Source organism: Mesoplodon bidens (genome assembly GCF_964165515.1).
Source record: "Mesoplodon bidens genome assembly, chromosome: 13".
Classification (NCBI taxonomy): domain Eukaryota; kingdom Metazoa; phylum Chordata; class Mammalia; order Artiodactyla; family Ziphiidae; genus Mesoplodon; species Mesoplodon bidens.
Window position 1 is genome coordinate 22110682 of NC_138169.1, and position 23083 is coordinate 22133764.

The 23083-nt window shown below is 44.9% G+C and overlaps 2 protein-coding genes across 4 annotated transcripts in view; one reads left to right on the forward strand and one right to left on the reverse strand.

Annotated features, from left to right (window-relative positions):
- Positions 1-23083, forward strand: part of LOC308626761 (uncharacterized protein) — a 452693-nt gene that overhangs the window by 146214 nt on the left and 283396 nt on the right. The window lies entirely within an intron of this gene.
- TTC28 (tetratricopeptide repeat domain 28) overlaps positions 1-23083 on the reverse strand; it is a 598353-nt gene that overhangs the window by 95953 nt on the left and 479317 nt on the right. For all 3 annotated transcript variants that reach the window (XM_081252173.1, XM_081252172.1, XM_081252174.1), the window contains 6 exons: positions 12173-13514; positions 10380-10903; positions 6679-6788; positions 4824-4953; positions 2476-2694; positions 121-286 (listed from right to left, as the gene is read on the reverse strand). In XM_081252173.1, the coding sequence (XP_081108299.1) occupies positions 121-286; positions 2476-2694; positions 4824-4953; positions 6679-6788; positions 10380-10903; positions 12173-13514 (2491 nt within the window). The remainder of the gene's footprint in view (positions 1-120; positions 287-2475; positions 2695-4823; positions 4954-6678; positions 6789-10379; positions 10904-12172; positions 13515-23083) is intronic.

The following is a 23083-nucleotide window of genomic DNA, read 5'->3' on the forward strand; positions in this document are numbered from 1 at the left end:
ATGTGTGAATGTCAGAAGATTTCTTCCATTAGCTCAAGCAGGACGTTTACAAAAGCGAAAACAGACAAAAACCCCTGAGATCATATCTGAAGGTGGGACTGGGAGCACCGCACTACTTGCCTTGAGTAGTAAGATTCCACACCCAGGGCCTCCCGGACGCTGGCGATGTGCTGCTCTAGGGCCGAGCTGGTGGCTGTTGGAAGGGCTGCACTGCTGCCAGCCTGGAAGTCACTGGAGTTTTCCACCGTGTTGTCTCCCAGGTAGTGTTCGTGAAACTTCAGAATCCCTGAAACAAGACAGGCACAGGCACAGCCAACGTTATACATGATTGGGGTGGGGGAAGGGAGGGCGGAGGACAGTGGGCAGCAAGGTCGAGGCTATGTGACCTCTTTGACAAGCATGCTGTCCTCCAAACCATGTGAAGAAATCCTGAAATCCGAGGTGTCGAGAGGGTTTTCAGAAGTCTGGTCAGTACGCTTTTTACAGCTTTCACCAGAAGGTTTGGTGCTTGAAAACAGGGAATTCAAGACAGGGCTTTTGATTTTGACGATATATATTCAGAAGTTCCTGGAATGATGATTAGTTCACATTAGTTCACGTATTTCAAAACAGATGCTTCTCAGAAGCACCAAACAGGGAAAGTTTCCTTTCAGGAATAGTGCATGAGCATGCCAAGGTGTATTCTCCCCAAAAACTGAACTCCTGACAAAAAATACAGCTAGCCAAATGGAAACTGTGTTACTCAGAGACCTTTCGTTTCACAAAAGCAAATCAAAATAAATATGTAGTGTAAAGGCCAGATAAAAACATTTTAAACCATCTTTAAATAAGACCAACTGGTCAATGGTCATTAATGGATTAAAGGAGCAAAAAATGATGGCTGTATGAAACTGAGGCAATCCGCAGTGGTTTTCTAGCAATAAACACAGGACATATTCTCAAATGGTGATGAGGTGTGTCAGCCCTGGAAAATGCTGGTCCTCTCTGATTGGATTAAAGCCCTGGTGAAAGCTTCAGAGTCTCATTAAGAGCAAAGAGAAACGGAAAGAGAAACAATAGGAACCTCATAATACATGGCTCATTGTTATAGGGATTTGGATATACCACCTGTCAAATCATGTTCCCAAAACATAACAACCACCGAGAGAAAGAGCTCAATGCCTCCATCATCAGCTGTGTCCTCCTGAGCATCAGGGCCCTCCGGGGGCTGGGATACACAGGGATTCATCCCACTGTGCACGACACTCACCAAGTCACCATGAACACCACAACTTAAAACCTTTAGCATAAAAAGGTCAGAGGCAAGAATGTTCTTTATGGAAAGCCCATAAAAAACATGGAATTAAGGGTAAAATTATAGAAAGTGAGGCTGGGGCTTCCCTGGTGGTGCAGTGGTTGAGAGTCCGCCTGCCAATGCAGGGGACACGGGTTTGTGCCTCGGTCCAGGAGGATCCCACATGCCGCAGAGCGGCTGGGCCCGTGAGCCATGGCCACTGAGCCTGCGCGTCCGGAGCCTGTGCTCCGCAACGGGAGAGGCCACGACAGTGAGAGGCCCGCGTACGGCAAAAAAAAAAAAAAAAAGTGAGGCTGAAGCATAGAACATACAAGCATTCTCAGAATGTAATCAGAACCCAGGAAGCATCTCAGATCTGTCATCCAGCCATCATTTTCTTTTTAAATCAAAGGGACAGAAACGTAATCAAGAAAATCTTGTCAGTTCTCCTTGGCAGTTGAACTTTTTGAAATTGGCTTACAGGTATTCAAGAAGCCCATTCTTCAAGATTCCCAATTATAAGATCCACTTCCCCAGTCAATAAACTCTAATTGGATCTGGTGTGTCTCCAGCATGGTAAAACCATCAGCATTTTGTTATGCAAAAAACATGGCCCTAACAGCTAATTAGTGGTTCTGTATTTAGTGAAATTGTTAAAGCCTGAACATTTAATCCTGATTTAATCAAAGGGGATTTTTACTTCTGAAATAGATTTACAAATGAACTGGTTAAAAATGGGTTTTGCTAAAATCAGAAATTTCCAGCATAAGACTTCATTTATATACTGTGATAGAGTTGCCATTATCGTTTTAGTCTCTTTAACTGTACCATGACAAAGGGTCACAATTATTAAATCATATCTAGAAAGAACTCATTCGGACTTATTACTTTATTAGCTAATGAACAACAGCTGCCTAAAAATAGGGCTGCTGGTGAAATTAATCCTCCTGCTCTCAGTCGTCCTTGATAAATGCTTCCACATTCACCAGCGAGGAGCCGTGATTTCTTGGGGGAATGAGAAAGCTGGGCTGTCTTATTAATTGAATGCCCCACCACGGACTACCCACCGTGGCGGAAGATTGCTGAAAGCCGACATTAGCTCCTTGATCTGATCTATGGTAATGCACCTCTCCCACCTCTATTCACTAGACTTTCACAACCTAGTGTCTTAATTGCCCTGTTCCCACAGAAAGAGATCTTACCTGCCCCAGGAGCAAGCAGCCAGCTGTACAGGTAGCCCGCAGCCAGGGAATAGTAAAGCACTAGTCCCCTCTGGCCATTAACCATCTCTAAGATCTGATCAATAGTGACTGGGGAGTAGGGGTCGGAGTCCTGCTGTCCTGTCTGCCGTTCTACCAGGAGATCTGCAAACGCCCTTGTCCGTCCTCTTTCTGCCACAGCCAGGGCTTCATCATGATGGCCTAGGAGACAAAGGGATAGGCTGGGAGTTCACGGGGAGTATGCTTATCAGAGAGGGCTATCAGGTACAGAGACCCCGGGCAGGGAGAAACCCCACTGCCTCTCCACGCCAACGTGTGGCAGACTCTCAGTGAGACTGTTTCAAATTCAACCCCCTGCCTCAGATGACAGGTGCAGTGACCACTCTGCTCAAACCCCACATTTTCAGATTCCACACCACCGTAAGCCACCAGGCTTCCCTGTCTGGCAGCCACACCACAGGAAAGCTGACTGTTCAGAGCAGCCATCCTCAGCCCTGCCCACTCTCCCCCCACATCCTGAGTTACTCCCCGGCCTCCTGGCTTCTGACCCCATTCACTTGGCTCTTTGGACCTGATGCTCTGCACTTACCCTCTCACTTCCCTGCTCAGCTTGGATTCTGATTTGGCCTTGGCAGATGAGCCCTCCAGGACATGGCTCTTGACCATCTTTCTATTTCTCCTCGATGCAGCCCCTCTGTGCATCACATTGCCCAGCCCTGTTTCCACATTTCCCACCAAATTATACCTCTGTGCCCTCACACATGCTGGTCCATGTGCTCAGTGTGCCTTTCCCCTGTTTACTGAAAACAAGGAACCCCGATAGCTGTCCTGCCTATCTCAAAGACTAAACGAGAGGCCCTGTATGTGGAGGTGGTTGGTAGGCATTATTCAAAGCACAGTATATGTAACAAGTGACATTGTAATCACTAGAGCTGATACCTCATTCCATTCTGGGCACCCACACACTTGCTTCTCGTCTCTTCTCATTCCCATGGGCAAAGGGTTCAAACCTCTGAGGTCTCTAATTCTTTGAAACTGCTTCTCTCTCCTTCAAGCTTTTCCTCCGTCTTTCGATCCAACCTCTAATCCCACTTCATCTAAGAAACTAGTCTGTAATCTAGTTTAAAAGCTAATGCTCAAATATGAGAGCACAAAAGATAAAGCAACATCCTTTCAAGTTAGGATTATCAGAAGGAACACAATGCAAAGCATCTGCTTGCATCATAAATATACAAATGGAAGAGTTGCTAGAACTAAGGTCCAAAGAGAGGGCAGGCAGAGGCAGGAGACCAGATGCCACAGCCCCAAAGCCCTTCAAGGATGCCCTGCTTCCTACCGTCTGAGTATCAGTAGAAAGTGGGGATTTGTAGGTGTGTATGCAAATGTCTTCTTTTACCCTATTAAGTTATTAACTGGAACAGCAGGGCCGATTTCTGTACACATTGGAAAATTGGCCCCAAAGTGCTAGACAGACTTAACACTGTGATTATAGTAGATAATAAACTGTAATCGCAGGCAATGAGCACAGTTACTAGATACATTTTTCAAGGGGAAGTTTGAGTATTCATACCCATAAAGCAAAGGACAGGTTATTGATAAGGCCTCAAAATCCAACTTCAAAGACATTGTTAATTCCAATGAATACCTCCTTAACCCAAGTTCTGGGTTGGCGAAAATGGTCTGCAGAGATGGACAGGCCTGAGGAGAGGCAGAGGACAGGGTGGCTGGAATAGGGTGGCTGAAACAGTCAAAGCCCAGGTAAGGGAAGGTGGATGCTGTCCCAGTGCAGTGCAGCCCACAGGCCTGGGAGTGTCGTCACTGACTATGTCACAGCCTTGGGGGCAGACAGTATAAACATTTATTAGACAGCAACATTAAAAGATGTGTGGCAGTAAAATAGGGAAGAGACCAGTGTTTTCTCAGGTACCTGTCCCCAGGTACTAATGGGCAGAGGGAACCTGGTGGGAGCACCTGTTTCAAGCATCCCTGTCTCCAGGACACCTTCTCTGGCTCCTGGGTCTGCCTGGCAAGCCACTTCGTTCCCACAGCACCCGAGCCCCTTTTACTCTAGTGCCAATCACACCCTCCTGGGCTCCCGACTTCTGTCTCCTGATAGGCTAAGAGCTTCTAGAGGTCAGGAACCGGGACTTCTTGACTGGCACTCGGCACATACAAATATTCGTTGCTTGAATGAACGAATGTTCAATGGCTGCGTTGTGGTTGTGGCTTCAGTCTGCCGTGACAACAAGTCATATTTCACCACAGCACTCACTAAACGACTCAGACGCAGGGATGCACGCACACAAGGGGGGAACCCCCGCTGCTCTCACCGAGGCTGACGAGCACTCGCTGCAAGGCCTGGTAGGAGGATGTCTGCAGGTCAAAGAGGGAGAGCTTGTAGTCCGTGCTCAGCTGCACCTCGTGTCGGATCGTTTCAAACAAGGCTGATGCTCTATAGAGCTGCAAGGAGGGGAAGAGAACGTTATCTGTTTTCCAGAAAACACTGTCTAGCCGTTCACCGACTAGAGACAATGTTTGCTCACATCTTGGTAGACAACAGAAAACTTGTTTTAAGAGATTTGAAAGGACGAATCTTTATTTCCAGGTAGGTCTTTGTGGACCTGAAAAGTCATCAGTTAGATCCTACTCAATAAATTATAATTTGTGTAATCAATTTTTGACAGACAAGGGGATCTAAAAGACAGGGGTTATAGACTCATAGTCTGAAACTTGTGGGAAAAAATCAGCTATGTACGCAATCAAGTGCTGATTTTGATTAAAACAAATGAAAAGCCTCTCCTCTTGTCATCAAGCAACTGTAATTCACCACCCCAACGCCTCACAGTGCGGAAGGGCTGGAACTGGAGCAGGTGAGGGGGAGCCAGGCTGGAGACGCCTGAGGCTGGGGGGGAAACCCTGACAGCAGCCGCGCTCTCAGGAGGAAGGCTTCTTGCAGGCAGTTCAGCTGAACCAGATGCTGCTCTGCACAGCAGTGCTCCAGGGAGCCACGTCCACTCACAGGCACACCCTGGTACCAGACACACGACACTCCTAAGGAGATACTGTCCTGCTGCTCTGAGGGGACCACAAGGTCAATGGGACAAGGCCTTTCTCTGATATTTATATGTGGAAACAGTATCAAATTTTAAATTCATGCAAATTTAAAGAATAGAATTCTAAGACTAAGGGATTTAGACTAGGAGAGAGGAATGTATTCCCAACCCTGCCACTAATTTGCTGGGTGACTTTTGGTAAGATTCGGAACCTCAGTGTTTTCTCTGTAAAGGGATGGTTATCACTCTACCTCACAGGGTTATTAAGGAATAAATCCAGTCAGTGAAAGTACTTTGAAAACTATAAATCACTATATCAATACAAACTTTAATTTTTGAAACCAGAAAACTAGAGAATTAATTCTTTAAACTGTAAAACGTCATAACATCCCAGGATGCTGTGGCACAAGTTCCAGCATATCATGTCCTCACTCCCTGTGAGCACCTACGACAGGAGCCTGGGTTCACCAATCCTTGGCCCCCTTTGCTAGCACAGCACCCTCCACAGCAAGCGCTGCCTAAGCAGTTGAGTGTGTGATTTTAGATGCCATCTCACAATTCCTCCAACCTGACAGAGGAACCCATAATTCCAGGGATCTTTCTAATTTGCAGAGCCAGCACAGAGCAGGCTTCTCTTCAACTATTTGTGTGTATGCAGAAACATGAACTTTGTGTGTGTGTGTGTGTGTGTGTGTGTGTGTGTGAGAGAGAGAGAGAGAGAGAGAGAGAGAGAGAGAGAGAGAGAGAAGGGAGGGAGAGGAAGAGGGGAGAGAAGCATCTAGTGATATAACTAGAAACCTACAAAAACAGTAAATCCAATAATTATGAATACTTGGATTATTTACTTCTGTCATAAAATGTATATAATTTCATATTAAGGTCTAATGAGGAACAGTAGCACATAATACAAGAATTCCAAAGAAATTATTGAGAAATCTATCATACAAGTGAGTAAGAGTCTTTACTACGGTTCAACACTTCTGGGCTGATACAGGCTGGAAATCTTGTATGTCAAACCCAAGAGCACAGGTCAACACCCTCTGGCAAATGTCATCACTACTAGGATAGTAATCCCAAGGTCTTCCATGCTTCTAGAAACAAAATCCACTCGGGACAGGGTTCTCCTGCTCACCTGATGTTGGGCTTCCTCCAGATTCCCACTCGCCCAAAGGGAGAGGCCAAGACCATGGCGAATTTTGGCTTCATCTTCTCTTCGGCCCAGCTGCTCTGCTAACCTTAAACCTGAATTCAGATAGAGAAATTTTGAGGACACATAAAAGACAATTCCATCCTGCCGAGGAGTTCTGGAGGGTAACTCTGGCTCAGGTGTATATAAGCAGTGTTAGCAACATAGCTAGTTAAAATGCAGGACAAAAGCAGAATCAGCCAAGGCAGAGTAAGCATTCTTTTCAAATTCTGTGTCGGTAGTGACCTTTCCAGGTCACTCCAAGTTGCCCCAGCAAGAGCTCAGGTGATGGCTATCAGCAGGAGACAGGTTTGCAGGGCAGGCAGAAACACTGAAACAAATGGAACCTAACTGGCAGCCCTCCCAGCTGTGAAATCCCTAGCTTTGCAAATGAAAACTCCTGGCCTATAAGTTTACCTAACCCAATTCTCTGGCTGGCAAAAATCTTTCTTGAAAGTTCCATAGTCAAGTACAGAAGCCCAGCTAATACTCTTTCCTATCACATGTGCACAGCATCCAATCAGTGTTGACAAGAGACACATCAGGTGTCCTCCTGGAAGCAGAATGCTCACACCGCCTGACCCTGCCTTCTGTTACTGATGCCACTGAGGCATTTCGCACCCAATCTGCCTTTCCTTTAAGGCTGAGACTTTGATGTGCCTCAGCGGGGTTGCAGAGCAAGAGCTATTATGAGTTGAAAGCTTTAAATGAGATTGTTCTCATTCTAATGGCCTTCAGATAGGCACCTGCAGTTTGGGTCACTTACTCACAGCAAGCTTCTGGATTTCAGGACACCAGCAACCTCCAGGGCTTTGTGGGGGTCAAATATGAAGGCAACCATTTATTGTATTGGTCACTAAGCAGTTCTCAGCATCACTTTGCCCTCATTATCCTGCTCTCTGTACACAGGAGTTAGCTTGTGCCGAGACGGCAGGAAGGCTCCCACACTACAACTGCACACACAAAGGAAGGTCTTCTTCTTTCTAATCTAATTCCGGGTGCATGGGAGCCTGCCTCTGAGCATGCTGGGCCCACACAATTTCAGACTTTCGAAAAGGAATTGAGTCAGTTGAGAGGCTAATAAAAGTGATACTCGGGTTCAAACTCATAAAATATCATGCATCTCAAAATGCACATAACTCAGAAAACTTAGAAACAGCATTTTAAATTTAAATCATGTCACCGGGTAACAAAAACAATATGTATTTGCAAATTATTCGCATTTTAAAATACTTCATAGAGTAGGAACAGAAATAAAAGAAATGGTTTTTGGGTGAAAACCAGGAGGAGACCGGTTGTTTTAACTTTCAACAAGCTAACCATATTCATTCAGCAATATAGCTCTCCCTGCTAGGCCTGGGCCTCTGAGTTGGAAGTAAAAGTCATTGAGGCAGCTCCTCTAGAAGGTATGTTCTGTGCAAGGAGGGAGTTGACTTTGCTCCCTGCAGGATCCCCAGCGTGTAGGACACTCCCTGGCCCATAGTCAGAAGTTCAACAATGAAGAGCTAAAAGCCCACTGGACAGACATGGTATCTGTCCTTCCCCAGTTTCTACCTGCTTCTGCCTCTTAGGAATCTGACCCACCCATCCAGCCCTCCTGGAGCCTAGTTTGCCAGAAACTAGTTACATGACTCCAGGTAAGTCACTAAATTGCTCCAGCCTCCCTTTCTTCATTTGCAAAAAGAAAAAAAGCTGGATGAGACCAGTGGTTTTAATCACGGGTAACCATACAAATCACGTAGAGAGCTTGTTCCAAAGGCTCTGACCAGGCCTGCCTGTGAGATTCTATTGCATGTGGGCAGGGGGATGTTAGTCCACAGGCCTGTCTGAAAGCCAGGAGGGAGAGAGAGTATCGAAGTGGTTTCCAACTGAACTGTCCCCTCACTTCAAGAGGCTGCAGACCCAACTCAGAGCACTCAGAAAGGGCCTTCCAGGTGTCCTGCACCTGAAACAACTCATGCAAAGAGGCATCTGGTCAGGTCCACGAGGTACACCAGGCTCTCTGGTAGAGCACATCCACGAAAAAGACACTGTGGAGATAGCACGATAAGAATTTAGATCTCTGCAAGACTTAAAATTACAATAAAAATAAACGGAGTTTTCCATAAATATAGAATTATGTTACAATATCTTAGGCAAAGCAGCTGCTTCATGGAAATAACATTTCAGGAAGTACCAAAGAACACAGTTGAAAGGTTGTCATACACTGGGTCTGAATTTAATAGTTTCCACATATTCAATTGAAAATCGCCCCCAGTGTGTTAGAATTTTACCAGTCTCGGTTCAGGAAACCAAAAGCCACCTCTCATATTTAATGCATTGAGGCAGAGCTCCCACTGAGTGGGAGCCAAATCGCGTCTGGGAAGTGGCTTCTAGCCTCTCAGTAATCTCTCAGCCTGCAGGCCAGAGCAAGACTGGTCTGTGCAGAGGACCACAGCGACCATCAGCCCCTGGCCCATTCTCCACTTCATGTGCTGCTTCCCTCTCTCCCAACTTCCAGCTGGGGATCAGAAGTAATCGTGGACATGACTGCCCCAGCCCTGCTCTGTGCTTGGGAGGTTGAAAGAACCGCATACAAGGTCTTGTGTGGTTCCTGAGGTCAGGAAACCTGGACTGCACCCCATGCCACCACTGACTGACCGCATGGTCAGGATCAAGCCACTATAGTCTCTGAGCCTCAGGTCACTTAGCTGCCAATGGGAATAAAAAGATACAACTCTCATGGTTACTATGAGAATGAAATCCAATTAGATAAACTATATATGCCAAAAAATTTTGGAAACTATAAATGACAGTTTTTGCTTGAAATCAGCAACCATTTCCTTTTACTAGTGAGCCAAGAACACCGTATCTGCTGTTTTTCCCTCCCAGGATGACAGGATGCCATGTGCCCGTGTGAGAGGAAGTGCTTTCCAGAGGAGGGTTACAAAGGGGTGGAGGGCAAACACACTGCTGTGGGGCTCCTGCTTGGCGAGGAAGGAAGCGTCCAAGGCCTGACTGTACGCAGGTAACTGCATGGAGCCTGCCGGAGAGGAGAGGGGGTGGGGGGAGGGGGTGAAAAAGAGGGGAGGGAGGGAAGCAGTCACTTTCTGGGCCTGCCTGAAATAAGCCTACTGTGGCACCAGCCCAGCACCGTGGGTAACCAGCACCGGGAAACCTGGCTGATGGCTTGAGCGACCCTCAGACGGGTGCTTCTGGATTAGACCCCAGCTGCCACATTAAAATGGACTTCTACACAACTTTGATACAGCTTATTTTCTAAAGGGACAATGGGCCCGGAACAGCTGTGCATTTTTCCTCTGATTCAGGCACTTAGCTTGTACACTATTAGATCTTGACCTTGTGTAGAATGTGTTTTTTACTCAGTAGAGGGCCCTGAAAAGCAAGGAGGGTGTCAGCTCCTTGGACAGCTGGCAAGCAGAGTGAGACAAGCTGGGTAATGCATCCTGGACAGTGGAAAGCCTTTGTACTACTAAGGAACGCCCAGTGGGGGACACCATGGTTTTGGAGTTGAACTGATGATGTGGCCTCTGAGATCCTCACTCCATGCAGAGGTGGCCACTCACACCGTGCACACCTCCTTCTGAGCAGACTGTGAGCTCAGTCTCAGGGTAGACCGAGAAGCCACAAGAGACCTTTTCACTTACCTTCCTGCAAGTACATGACTGCCTGGGAATAGTTCTGCAAAGCATGATGGGTCCTTCCAAGGCTACTATAAGACACCGTCTTGGCCACCAAGTCGTTCATCTGTGCAGCGATGCTCAAGTGCTGTTCTTGATAGACCACGGCCCTCTCAAAGGTGCCCAGGGACTCGTAGGTCAGGCCCAGGTTCCCATAGGCCCGTCCCTGGCACGTGGGGTTGTTGGTTTCCTCTGCTATCTGCAGATCCAGCTGGTGGTACTGCAGGGCTGTATCATATTCCCCCATTTGCTGGTAAACGCCCCCCAGGCCACAGGCAGCATCACTTTCCAGAGCTCGGTCTTTCATCTCTCTAGCAATGTTCAGCTGGCGTTCAAGGCAGGAAATGGCTTGTTCGTAATTCCCTAATTGGCTGTGCAGACTTCCCAGCTCTCCATAGGCTTGGGCTTTATTAAAGGCCTCCCCGAGCTCATGGGCAACCACGAGCCTCTTTTCAAAGCACACAAGGGCTTGCTGCAAGCTCCCCATGGCCCTGTGGGGGATGTAGACAGAAAAGCAATGATATTATTTTGTGCAGGTGCAGACATGCTAAAGCCCCTGAGAAAATGAAAAACATTTGTCACTGTCACTTACTATAGAAGCTCTTAACTTCTCTTCTAGCTAAAATCTATCATGTGCCCTTACAGTGAGATGCAGGGGAATTTCATAATCTGGAAAGCAATTCAAAAGTCATCCCTTAGTGACCTTCCCAAGAGCTTGAGATTCAATGGGATATATACCCCAGAGGAAACATAAAATATATTAATAGGCACAATGATAGCAAGTGAACTGTTTGGTTCTTTGGGCCTCCCAATTTCCACTACTGCTTAGACTATGTTTTTGAATTCACTTTACAATGGCTATAAATCTTTCACCCTTAGCTTCTCAGAGCACTCTGTGGGTGATGATTTAGTCTGACCCTTGCCCTTCCTCCACTCCAGGAGCCCTAATCCCCTGCCTCTCTGGAGAGGCCATATATTCTGCAGACACAGACACCTTCTTGGTTTGCCCACATTCAGAAGGAAAGCACCACCTTGGCCAACAGTGTATCTTTTTGTGCTGCTAAGAGATGACACGATAAGAGTGAGAAGAGCATGGATTCTGGCGGCAGACCAAACCAGTTGTGTAGGACACATGAATCCCTTTTCCTGAGCTTCAGTTTCTGGATGCTAATAAATCCCACATCCCATAGCAGATGATAATAAATGTAGACTAATACAGGATTGCTATAAATATTAAGCAAGGTATCTATGCAAGGTGGCTAGCATGACAGTATATATTTATTCACTCCCACTATTATGAGGTGGCTTTCCCTAAAAGCAACAAAATGGGGTCCAAGTAATTGGTGGGTATAGGTGTCATATTAATGAACACATCCATATAATGTGAGGGGCACTCAGAAAATATAAGTTAGATCGATTCATTCATCTTTCCCGTGCCTATTATCTCTTTTATTCTGCTCATTATGATGTAGTCAAAAAGGTAGTGCATTTGGAGTCAGAGAGCCCTGGGTTTAACCTCAGCTGTCCCTTTTAAGCTGTGTAATCTTGGACATAAACTCTGGGCCTTAGTTTCTTCCTATATAACATAAGGGTAAAAATATAGCCTGCTAATTTCACAGAATTATTGGAGGAACAAAATGAGGAATGCATGGAAATGATTTGTAGTCAATAAGCTGCCATGCAGACATTAAGTGGCCATTACTTTCACAACTGCTCCTTGTGCAGGTTTATCAACCACATTTGTCCTCTGTCATTTTTACCTGTGTCCATTTCCCAGGCCCCGGTAAGCCTTGGCTTGGTCTTGCATGCGATTTAGACTCTGGGCAACAGATAAATATTGTTCATAGTACTTTATAGCTTCCTCATAGTCACCCAGGGCCTCGTAGCAATCCCCCAGGTTGCCATAGGCCCGGCCCCTGTCGAGCACAGACTCGTTTCCACTCAGCTGCTGCAGCATGGCCAGCTGCTGCTCGAAGTAGCCGATGGCTTCTTCCATCACATTCATGTTCATCTTTGTGATGCCCATGTTGCCATAGACCTGAGCTTCTAGACTCGGATCTTTCAGCTTCTGCCCTAGATCCAGCTGCTCTTCATAACACTTGAATGCCATCGTGTATTTCCCAAGGGCCATGTAGACAGCTGCCAGGTGCCCATGAGCTCTGCACTCTCCCGGCAAGTCACTCAGCTCCTGATAAACCTCCAGTTCCTGTGTGTGATAACCCAAGGCCTTGTCGTGTTTCTGGATCATTCGGTATGCAGTGCCCAGGGCTGCATATGCACTGGCCTCCAGTCTTCTGTCCTTTACATGGTGAGCCAAGCCCAGCTGCTGCTCATAGAATTTTATTGCACCACTGATATCTTTTTTACAGATGAATATATCACCCAGGTTCCCCAGGGCTCGAAATTTAGCCTGGGAATTATTCAGGGACTGGGCTAGGGACAGCAGGTACTTCTGACACTCTTCGGCTTTGTTAAAATTCAGCAGAGCCTTGAATGCCAAGCCCAAGTTGCAGTAGGCTTTTGCTTGGCTCAATTTGTCATGAAGGTCTTTGGCCAGGGCCAGATCCTGCTCATAGTACTTCACCGCCTCCTGGTAATTTCCAAGGCAGTAATGGGCGTAGCCAAGATTGTGGCAGACCTTCCCTTCTCCTTCCATGTCTTGAAGCTCAGGAGCAAGCCGGAGGTACTGTTCGTAATAGGGGGCAGCCTGGACGTACTCCCCTCGAGAGCAGTGGAAGTTGCCCAGGTTGCTGAGGGCCCGGGCCTCGCTCTGGATGTCACGCAGCTCCCGAGCGATGTTCAGGTGATTCTGATAGTGTTGCAGGGCCCGGTCGTGGGCACCCAGGGCCTGGTAGGCCACGGCAAGGTTCCCGTGTGTGGATGCCTGTGAGGCACGGTCATTCACTTCCATGGAGATCTGCAGCTCCTGCCGGTGGTACTTGACAGCCTGGTCGTACATGCCCAGAGCATTGTAGGCATTGCCCATATTCCCATAGGCACGGCCCTGGGCGGCGTAATCACTCAGCTCCTGGGCGATGCACAGGTGGGTCTTGTGGAGTTTCAGTGCAGTATCATAATCACCTTTCATCTGGTGTATGATTCCTGAGAAAGAGAATAAAACAATAGAAAAGGGTTGAAATGACTGATTAGCATAGCAATATAGAAAAAATGTAATTTACAACTCAATTTATACTCAAATACAATCCAGATGAATTAAAGAATTTAAAAATAACAGAAGGTAGAATTAAATATTTATCAGCTCTCCAGAGGGGGGATAGCTTTCTAAGCTTCAAAGCAACAGGAATAAAAAAAAAAAAACCTGACAGATTTGGTTACAAAAATAATAAGTTTTATACTATAAATATATATCTACAATTAAAAGGCAAACACAATACTGGAAAATATATGAATTATACAAAAAAATTCAATAGCTATCTTGTATAAAGATTTCACTTGTTTCATTTTTTAAAAAATCAAGACCCCAATTTACTGAAATAGGCAAAAATAGTAAAAGTGAGCAGACAACTCACATCCAAGGAAATACAGAGTAACCACAGGGGAAAATGTTAATTTCTTTTAATAATCAAAGAAATGCAAAATAAAGCAACCCTGAAGTACCATTTTACTTCTACTAAATTAGCAAACAAAAAATTTAAACAATACCCTATACTGATGAGGTGGCCCTCAAGCTGGTAAACACATCAACTGCTGGACACAAACGGGAACAGCCTTTGGAGGAGCAGCATGGCAAGAACCACACACGGTGCTGCTCAGACCCTGCAGTCCTGCTCAGGGGAATGTCTTCTAAGGCAATCATACGACAAATGCAAAAGCTGTATGCATAACAATCTTCACTGCACCATTATAGATTAGTGGAAAATCAGAAACATCTTCAATGGCAAACAACTTGGGGATTATATGAGTACATTTTGGTATATCAACTCACCAGGGGATTATGCAGTCATTAAAAAGATAATTATGAAGTCTATGCAGAAAAATGGGGAAAAAAGAGTTCTTGCAATAATGTTAAGTGGAAAAAGCAGAAAACAATGCTGCACGCTCCCTGACAATGACTAGGAAAATGAATGTGTGCACATGGACAAGACCTCGAGGGTATTATGCAAAAATAAAAACAGTTGCCTTGTTAGGTGATAGGATTTGAATGATTTTTGTTCCAGAATTTCTTGTAATTCTGCTATCTAGCTTTTACAGTCAACAATAACAGCACTTCAAACAGCCCTCATAAACTATGCTATAGCTGCTAAGCTAAGCTGTTGTTTTTACAAGCAGTTCAAAATGAGATATATCATAAATATCATAAATATAAAGTAGTTCCAAACGAGGGATATAATAAAAGTAACTTGGGAAGCGCGCCTTTAAGGACAGCCTGGTTCATTTCAGTTGGGGCTGGGATGGGGAGGCACAGAAAAGGTGGAGGGATCTAGTATGCAAATAGGTTTCTCTTTGCCCTTGGTTTTGAACATGCTTTTCTGTGCATCAACGTGTGAACTTTGCACTGGTGACCAAAACCTGCAGAAGTATAAGAACTCAAAAACACCAAGACGGGTTGCTAAAATGTCTGAACTGAAAATAGAGGCACTGAAAAAGCAAGCTATCGAAATCCAGCCTCTGCAATTTGCTTATCTCTACACCTTTCATTCTTTCCTTCCTTCATTTACTACACACTGATCCAACAAATATTAACTGAATATTTATTGTGTACTAAGCCTTGTGGAGGGCAGCACACAGAGAGAGAAATGAAGACACGTGTCTGCCCTCAGAAAGCACACAGGGTCATAAGGGAGACAGTCATGAAACAAATAATGTCAATACACACAATAAAAGCTGAAGTGAGCGGGGCGTGGGAGAGAGAGGAGCATGCCAGGGCCACTCCTCTGGTCCTGACTTCCTCCCCTGCCTGCAGTGGAGGTCTGCCCTGCCCCAGGAGTCGTGCTGAGCTCTGGGTCCAGCCATCTGTATTAACTGGATTTAGGGCACTGGATAAATCATTTAGCCTCTTTGAGCTTTTTTTAGTTCATCTATAAATTGAGGAAAATAATAATCTTGATACCAACCTTAGAGGATAGTAGTGGGGATCAAATGAAATAATGTATGTGCAAGTGCACTGTAAACTATAAAGTGAAATTCAAATATTAGTTACTGAAATTACTATATGCTTCTAGGGAAGGGAATTCTCGAGGTGGTAGAGATTAAACAAACTATGGTAATTCTGTGTATTTTCTTTTATGAGTAAAATATTTCATAGTTTAAGCAAATCATGGTACTCTATATGACGGAATAACATGGTGCCATTAAAAATGGTGAAGTGGGCTTCCCTGGTGGCGCAGTGGTTGAGAGTCCGCCTGCCGATGCAGGGGACACGGGTTCGTGCCCCGGTCTGGGAAGATCCCACATGCCGCAGAGCGGCTAGGCCCGTGAGCCATGGCTGCTGAGCCTGCGCATCCGGAGCCTGTGCTCTGCAAGGGGAGAGGCCACAACAGTGAGAGGCCCGCCTACCGCAAAAAAAAAAAAAAAAAAAAAAAAAAAAAAAAAAAATGGTGAAGTAAAAAATAATAGATGAAATAGAAGTTTATATACTGACATGGGAAAAATTATAATATATCAAGGGGTTATATGGGCACAGACAGTACACTTAATAAAAACATTAATAGGATGTATGTATATACATACATGTTTACACTTATACATACAGCATACATTTTTTAAAAAGGTAACAGTAGTGATCTTCGAGTGGTGAAATTTTGCTTATCTGTGTTTTAAATGGTTTTTCTATGATGAATGCACAACACTTGGTTAAAAATTACTCAAATTTTTGAAACTCTGCTCTAATTAGAGCAACATTCCTGAGGACTGGAGATGTCACTGGCGTCCTAGCTGGGAAGGTCAGGTCTTCAGAGCCTGTCTCAAGGTTAGAAACTCTAAGGTGCCAAAAGGCACTACCTTAGCATCACCTGAAGGAAGCCCTCTTAGTGACAGAAACATTTCAGTTCTGAAGATCTGAATGTGGCCTGTATCCCTAAACGGCTTTTATCTAAAGAAAAAACTTGTAGGTTTCAAAGTTCCAAGTATCCTTAGAGGAAATGAATCATTTATTCCCTCTCTCCTCAGCTTCTGCATAAGGAGAAATAAGGGGCAAGACACCTGACCCGTCATGAGTGCACAGTCATGAACAGAGCCAGAGCTGGGGAGGGCAGCATGAGTGCCCACACATCCCTCTGAGCACTTTGCCCCCCAGCAATGCCTTCACATTGATTTTTTTCCCCACAGCTTTTGGATTTCACTGCAATGATTTTTAAGCCAATATGATCACTGATTGGTTGCTAAGGCAGTGTTAAGAGGAAGCAAGCAGTGTGGGACCTTCAGAGAAGGAAACTGAGGAAGCTCAGGTTTTTTGTATGCACCCTACCGCTAAAGAAACAGGTCACCTGGCTAGCACCCCATCCTCCCCACTTGTACCCCATCCTATAAGAAGCTGGCTAAGTATCTGGAAGGCACACCATAATGGAAAAGGCACAGAACTTTAAGTCAGAAGCTCCATTTTACAAGCCTGGCTCCCACCTCATTCAGCTGAGTATTTTGAGACCCTAAGTTTCTGTCTCAGAGCCTTTGTTTTTTTTTTTTTTTTAATTGAAAACTTTTTGGTGTTTTTGGTTTTCTTATTAATAAGGCCAGGTTATAATCATCTCAAAGAAATGGTATGAGAAACACAGTAGTGTATATCAATAGGCTTTGCTAACTATCGCATGCTTCCTAAACACAGTATGAACAGTATTCAGAGAGTGAGCGTTCAAAGGAAAATAATTCCATTTCTCTTGCTCTCAGGGCCTCAAGAGTCTGGCTAGTTAATAGGGAGCAGTTGGGATGATAATGGCTACCCAGGGTTCAATGATTTGTGAAAGAAATTGCCTGCTGGTTACAGCAAAATGATCTGACCCCCAGCCAGTTTGCCCACACACTCCCTTTCGCCCCCGCCTTCCCCCTCAGCTGACACTTCCAAGGGTTTCTAGAGAAGCATAGGAAGATTCTCAAAGCAAAGACTTCCAGACACAGGCAAGGGTAGAGGAGATGGGACGGCAGAGGTGGGAATTTTTTCTTCTGCCCTGTGTCTGCTCTGTCCCAGCCGCTGCCAGCCTGGAGAATTCTGAACGGAACATTACACACTCTTGGCAGCTCTTCTCTTTGTTGAGGCAACATAAAAGCGGCCCTGAGAGCTGCCAGCAGGGTGACTGCGCATGCTGAGGAGATAATCTGCAGATCCTCCTTCCCTTTCGAGACCACAGCTTGATTTTCCAGGGCTGTCACTCAGATGAAGACTTACAGAGGGCCTGTCAGAGGGCATGCTAGGTGACAACGTGCTGCAGGGAGGGGAATTAAATGAAGATTAGTGGGGCCGAAGATCCTCACAAAGCCCAGTTCTCACAGGGCATGTAGAGAAATGACACATGCTTATGGATTTATACATCCATCCCCACAGTAAACCTCCACCTATGCATCAGGAATGGTCACTGCCATAGGAATAATAAGAGCTACTGCAAAGACCTGTTGTGAGGGCCAAGGAGTCATGCTTATGAGAAGCTAGCACAAGCGCCTGGGACATAATAAGTGCTCAATACATTTTGCCTCTGTTGTTAACCATTACCAGCAAAGATCAAGGGAGGTGTGAACAGGACAAGCCTAACAGAACTCTACTGAAACTAGAATAGTTAGCATCTTAGCAGTGAATTCTGGCAGCCTTTTCTCTTGCAAATTCTCTAAAAGTAGGGCCTCATTGTACTTCTACAAAGGATGTGTGCATTCTTCTCATTTACTGAAAATATTATTATTTTGATTATTAATAGTACACAATCCAAATGGGGCTTTAAGAGCTCATCTATTCTTTCCCACTGCTTTCAAACAGGTTGAGTTCGGCTACATTCTAGCCAAATCACCAGCTATTCTCAAAGGAAATATCAAGATTTGGGAACTGGAAGAGTCCTCCTAACTTTGTAAATGACGTGACCCTGGCCCAGTGAGAGGAAGTGAGTTAGCGACAAAGCAGAGAGAAGGACTCTCGACCCACAGACCTTCAGCTATACCAGCCCACCTGCTTTCAAGATAAGCAGAAGACATAAAGGAACTGTATTTAGTCTCACTAGGTGTGACACAGGACAGTAGCTATACTTTTAAAAACTTCTCATCTGCTAGGAATACATATGGAATTACTTACAGATGAAACAACACAGTGTCTACTATTTGCTTTAAAAATACTCCAGCAGAGGGGAAAAGTAAGTATATGTTTGTGTTTATGAAAATAGATGAAATGATATTAGCAAAATGTTGATAATTGGGAATTGTTGTCATTTGGGGATTCATTATACTATTTTCTCTGTGTGTATATGTATGTGTCTGAAAATGTCCATAATAAATAGTTAAATCAAATAATTGAGATAGGCAGAGAGGTCTGTAGCTCCTTTTGGATCAGGAAACTCCCTCATAAGTAAGTCCCAGTATGAACGTTTAAGTTTACTTTTCGTCTTCGGGACCTCAGCAGAAAAAAAGAAACCAGCTGGTCACCAGCCTCTACAGCTATACCAGCCTCCATACATATCCTTCTCCAGGCTGGGAGGAAGACATGTGTAGACAAAGCAACACAGCACTTTGTCCCATTGCCCTGATTTGTTTATCATCATGATATTTAGTTTTGTCTTTAATTTCAAATCATCTTAAAGATAGGGTGATACTTTGTCTATCAAAGAGGCAGAGTGGGAAGGGATGGTAAAAACAGCTGAGAAAACCTGCTCCACAGAATATTTTGCAGCACTGCATATTCTCAGCTGCTTCTCCCAATCCTCCCCCTCCCCAGAAGGGGCCCCAGTTTCTCCTGGGGAGCCATTATTCCAGCTCCAGACATCTCTAGGTTCCCTGGACCCTCTCTCTCCCTCTCAAGTTTCCACATAAGAGTTCTCTACAGTGTACTTAAAATATCTCAAAGCTTGGGGTGGGGAGGAGGAGACAGATCTTGTTAGTAAACAAATGTCTACAAAGGCAAAAGAGCATAGTGCTCTGTGTTATAAATACAACCAACCAGATGTCTTAACTAACTCATTTTCAGGTGACTATTTATGTTCCCGGAGACAAGTCTCCATTATTTTTGCCAGTGGAAGACAGCAAAGGTATAGATATTTTTAAATGTCAGATCATTCCAAAATTGCTTATCATATGATTTCAGCTACAAGCATTTTCCTGGTAGGTAAGTTTTTCCTGAGAACCTGTGCCTGGCTGTCTACCTGATGATCTCATTCACTCCTCAAAACAATCTTGCGAGGTCAATATAGGGTTCAAGAACTTAATCAGGTCCATATGGCTCTAAGTGGCAGGACTGATACAGGAGCCTGGTTCTTCTGACTCAGGAGTCCATGCTATTTCACTTGCTCCCCTTCTGTAATGAAGCTGGCATGCCTTCTAGTGAAAGGTGGTCATGATTTTATACCCACTTCTTCTTTATTAACATTAGTATACTGTTGTGGCAAACCAACCCTCTGGCAGCTATGTAAAAACAGACCGATGGGCTGGTTAAATTTGTTTCTAGAGCAGAGAGGTATACATTAGAGACCAGAAAACCCTAAGAGCTCTGGAATGTAGGGGGAGGCGGCAGATGTAATTGTCAGTGTGGGCATCACCTCCGGAGAACTCTTGGGCCATCATCTGTCTCTTCTGCCCTCATTTATCTTAATTACATTCTGTCTACTTTTTCTACCAAACCCACCAGGCTCTTCCTGTTCCTCCAAAGGGTAAGTGAAGTTAAGAGCCTGTTATCTTCTTTTGTTTCAACAGCAATTGAGGATGTCTTCAGTGACATTGAGAGTACAGTGGCACTTCTGTCCCAGATCCCAACTGCCCTTCCCTCTGTCTCAATCCTGAGGAGGTGGCTATAATAAAGCCGAGGAAATCCTTGCACGTGCCACCTCTCCCTCCCATAAACACGTTTCACTGGAAACTACCTGTCCTACCACCCTCCAGCTTTACTGAGGTATAATTGACAAATAAAATTATATACATTTAATGTGTACAATGTGACTTGATATACATATACATTGTGAAATGATTACCACAATCAAGTCAATTAACACATCCATCACCTTTTTGTGGTGAGAATGCTTAAGATCTACTCTCTTACAATACAGCATTATTAACTATAGTCACCATGCTGTACATTAGATCCCTAGAACTTATTCATCTTATAACCAAACTTAATAAAATGAAGTCGAAAGAGAAAGAGAGAGGCACTAGCTGCTCCATCCCCAGCCCTCAAGGCTTCCCTTAGGCTGAACAGAAACAGAGGCAGCTCCTCTGTAGTCCCCTCCTGCCACCGTCCCAAAGGCCTGGGCTGAGTGAAGGCGACAAGAAGCCAGCCTGGAGCCACTGGAGCTCACAAATACTTCACTGGCTTCATACATGGCCCCACTTCCTACCTTCCCTCGGATAGTTAAAAACCAAGACTGCAGGTGAACAGCTCAGTAATTCCCTGGGCCTGTACGGCTGTAAATCCTGAGGCAGTGGGGAAGATTAATTGTGCCATGAAGTAGGGGAAGTAATAATTAAACCTATTAAAAAGAAGGTGGCTCCAGAGGGGGCTCTGGAGATGGATGATGAGGTAGGAAGTGCTAGGCACAGTCATCCCTAACGGCTGTGACCAGGCCACTGTGAGGGAACTTGGTGAGAAGCCCAGAGCAGAGTGAAAAATATGCTGGGCCTGCCTGGCCAAGCCTGGCCATTAGTCACTGTTTGGAAAAGGCAAAGTATGCCTGGTTTTCATTCTGGTTCACAATAAGAGGTGGGAGGCACCCTCATAAGTTAACAATGCTGAGAATGTTACAGGGAGTTAGTTTCAATATGAAACAAACATTTCTTTTGTTTCAAGCCCTGGGGTAGAACCACTGAAATGCAGAGATAGCTGCTTCTGCTCCTCCCTTGAGCTGAGCCTCTAGACACTGGACTGGTCCCACCTCCCTGGAGCACCTTCTGAGGGTTCCTCTGGCCTGTAGTGTAAAGAATAAGCCAATTAAAACGGCATTTACAAGCTTTCTGGATCCAGGCCAGCTTTCCGGATTCAGGTCCAGCCCAGCCATCCCTGCCCTGTGACCCCTGCGCTGTGCCAGCCACGAAGCAGCCCCCTTGCCCTGTTGCTCACTCCCACGCTGCCTTGGATGCCTGACTTTCTCATCCCACTCACTTGGCTTGGCCTGCCTTTCTCCCCATTCTGAGATGGACTTTACTAATGCTCACTGTTCTCTGGTTCTCTTCTACATCCAGGTACCTATTTTCCCACTCATTAGAAGTTAGGCATGACCAAGTGACTTGCTTTGCCCCATGAAGTGTGAGCAGAAGTGATATGTTACTTCCAGACAGAGCATTGAAGGGCTGGACTACAATATTCCACACTCTCCTCCACTGCCCCACTGACTGTGGAAGCTGTGTGTTCCAGACAGCGCCGCTGTAGGGAGATGGAGCCACGGCAGGCCTGGATTAGTGAGTTGCCCCAGAGGGCTACATGAACCTGTGGTAGGCTGTGCATGAACACAACACTTTGTTGTTCTGGGCCACTAAGACTTGTGGGCTGTTGTTACTGCACCAGACTCTAACACATCCTGATGGATGTGCCTTCCAATATCAATACTCCAAGCCTTGTCATACCATACAATTTCAAACTGTCCTCAAAACTCTGTGTCAGAAGAGAGATAGCTATTAATAGACATTTATTTCATGAGTGGTTTTGGGGTCATCCACACCTCTGGATGTTCTAAATTCTAGCCCTGGATCAAGTGAGACCACTAAAATCTATAAACTTGAACCAAATTACCTTCGACTCACACAGAATAGGCTTAAGTGAATTGAGGTTTAATCTTAATGCCCTAATTAGTTGATTTGTTTTTGATTCAAGTTTGACAGTAGAAAAAGTGCACTGAAATCTATTATAATCTTTGCTGTTAAAATTTTTTGACAGGTATAAATTTTGTTACCAAATTCCCTTACATAAAACCTCTCTTGAGATATTTCTTTCAGAATTCTGTTTTCCTTCCTCTGTGGAATTCTATGCTCCTATCTTTTAGGTAATGAGAATTATGTGTTTCTATTTTTGCTTTTGGTCACCAGGAAGCTCTGACTCGAATATAAAACTGTTTAACAACTAAATATTTTAGCCTTTATGGGCTGCATGTTTAGGCTCTTTTCTTTAATTTTGGTTTCCTACTTTTATTTGTATTTCCTTGATTTTCTATTTCTAGTGTATCATCATTTGATAAGTTAAGTAAAATCCTTTATGGAATGAAACAAGTTATAAACAAGGAAGCAATCAAAAACCCCTTCCACATCTGCTGTATGCTCAGATGACTTTACCTCAGTAATCTGCCTATCCCCCTAGCCTGTCACTTCTTGACTTTGCTGCAATTTGTTTCATTGGTCTTGTTCTACCAGCTTTAATAACCCAGAAATGCCAGTTACTTAGAGACAGTACTTTATGATGGAAAGACATTGCGACCAGAATTAGAAGTTCCCTATTCTTGGTTCTACCACTTCACTGTTTCATGCTCTTAGGAAAGTTACTACTTCTCCTGGCCTCAAGTTTTCATCTATCTCAGATGGCTATTATGAAGATCAAATAAACCGGTGAA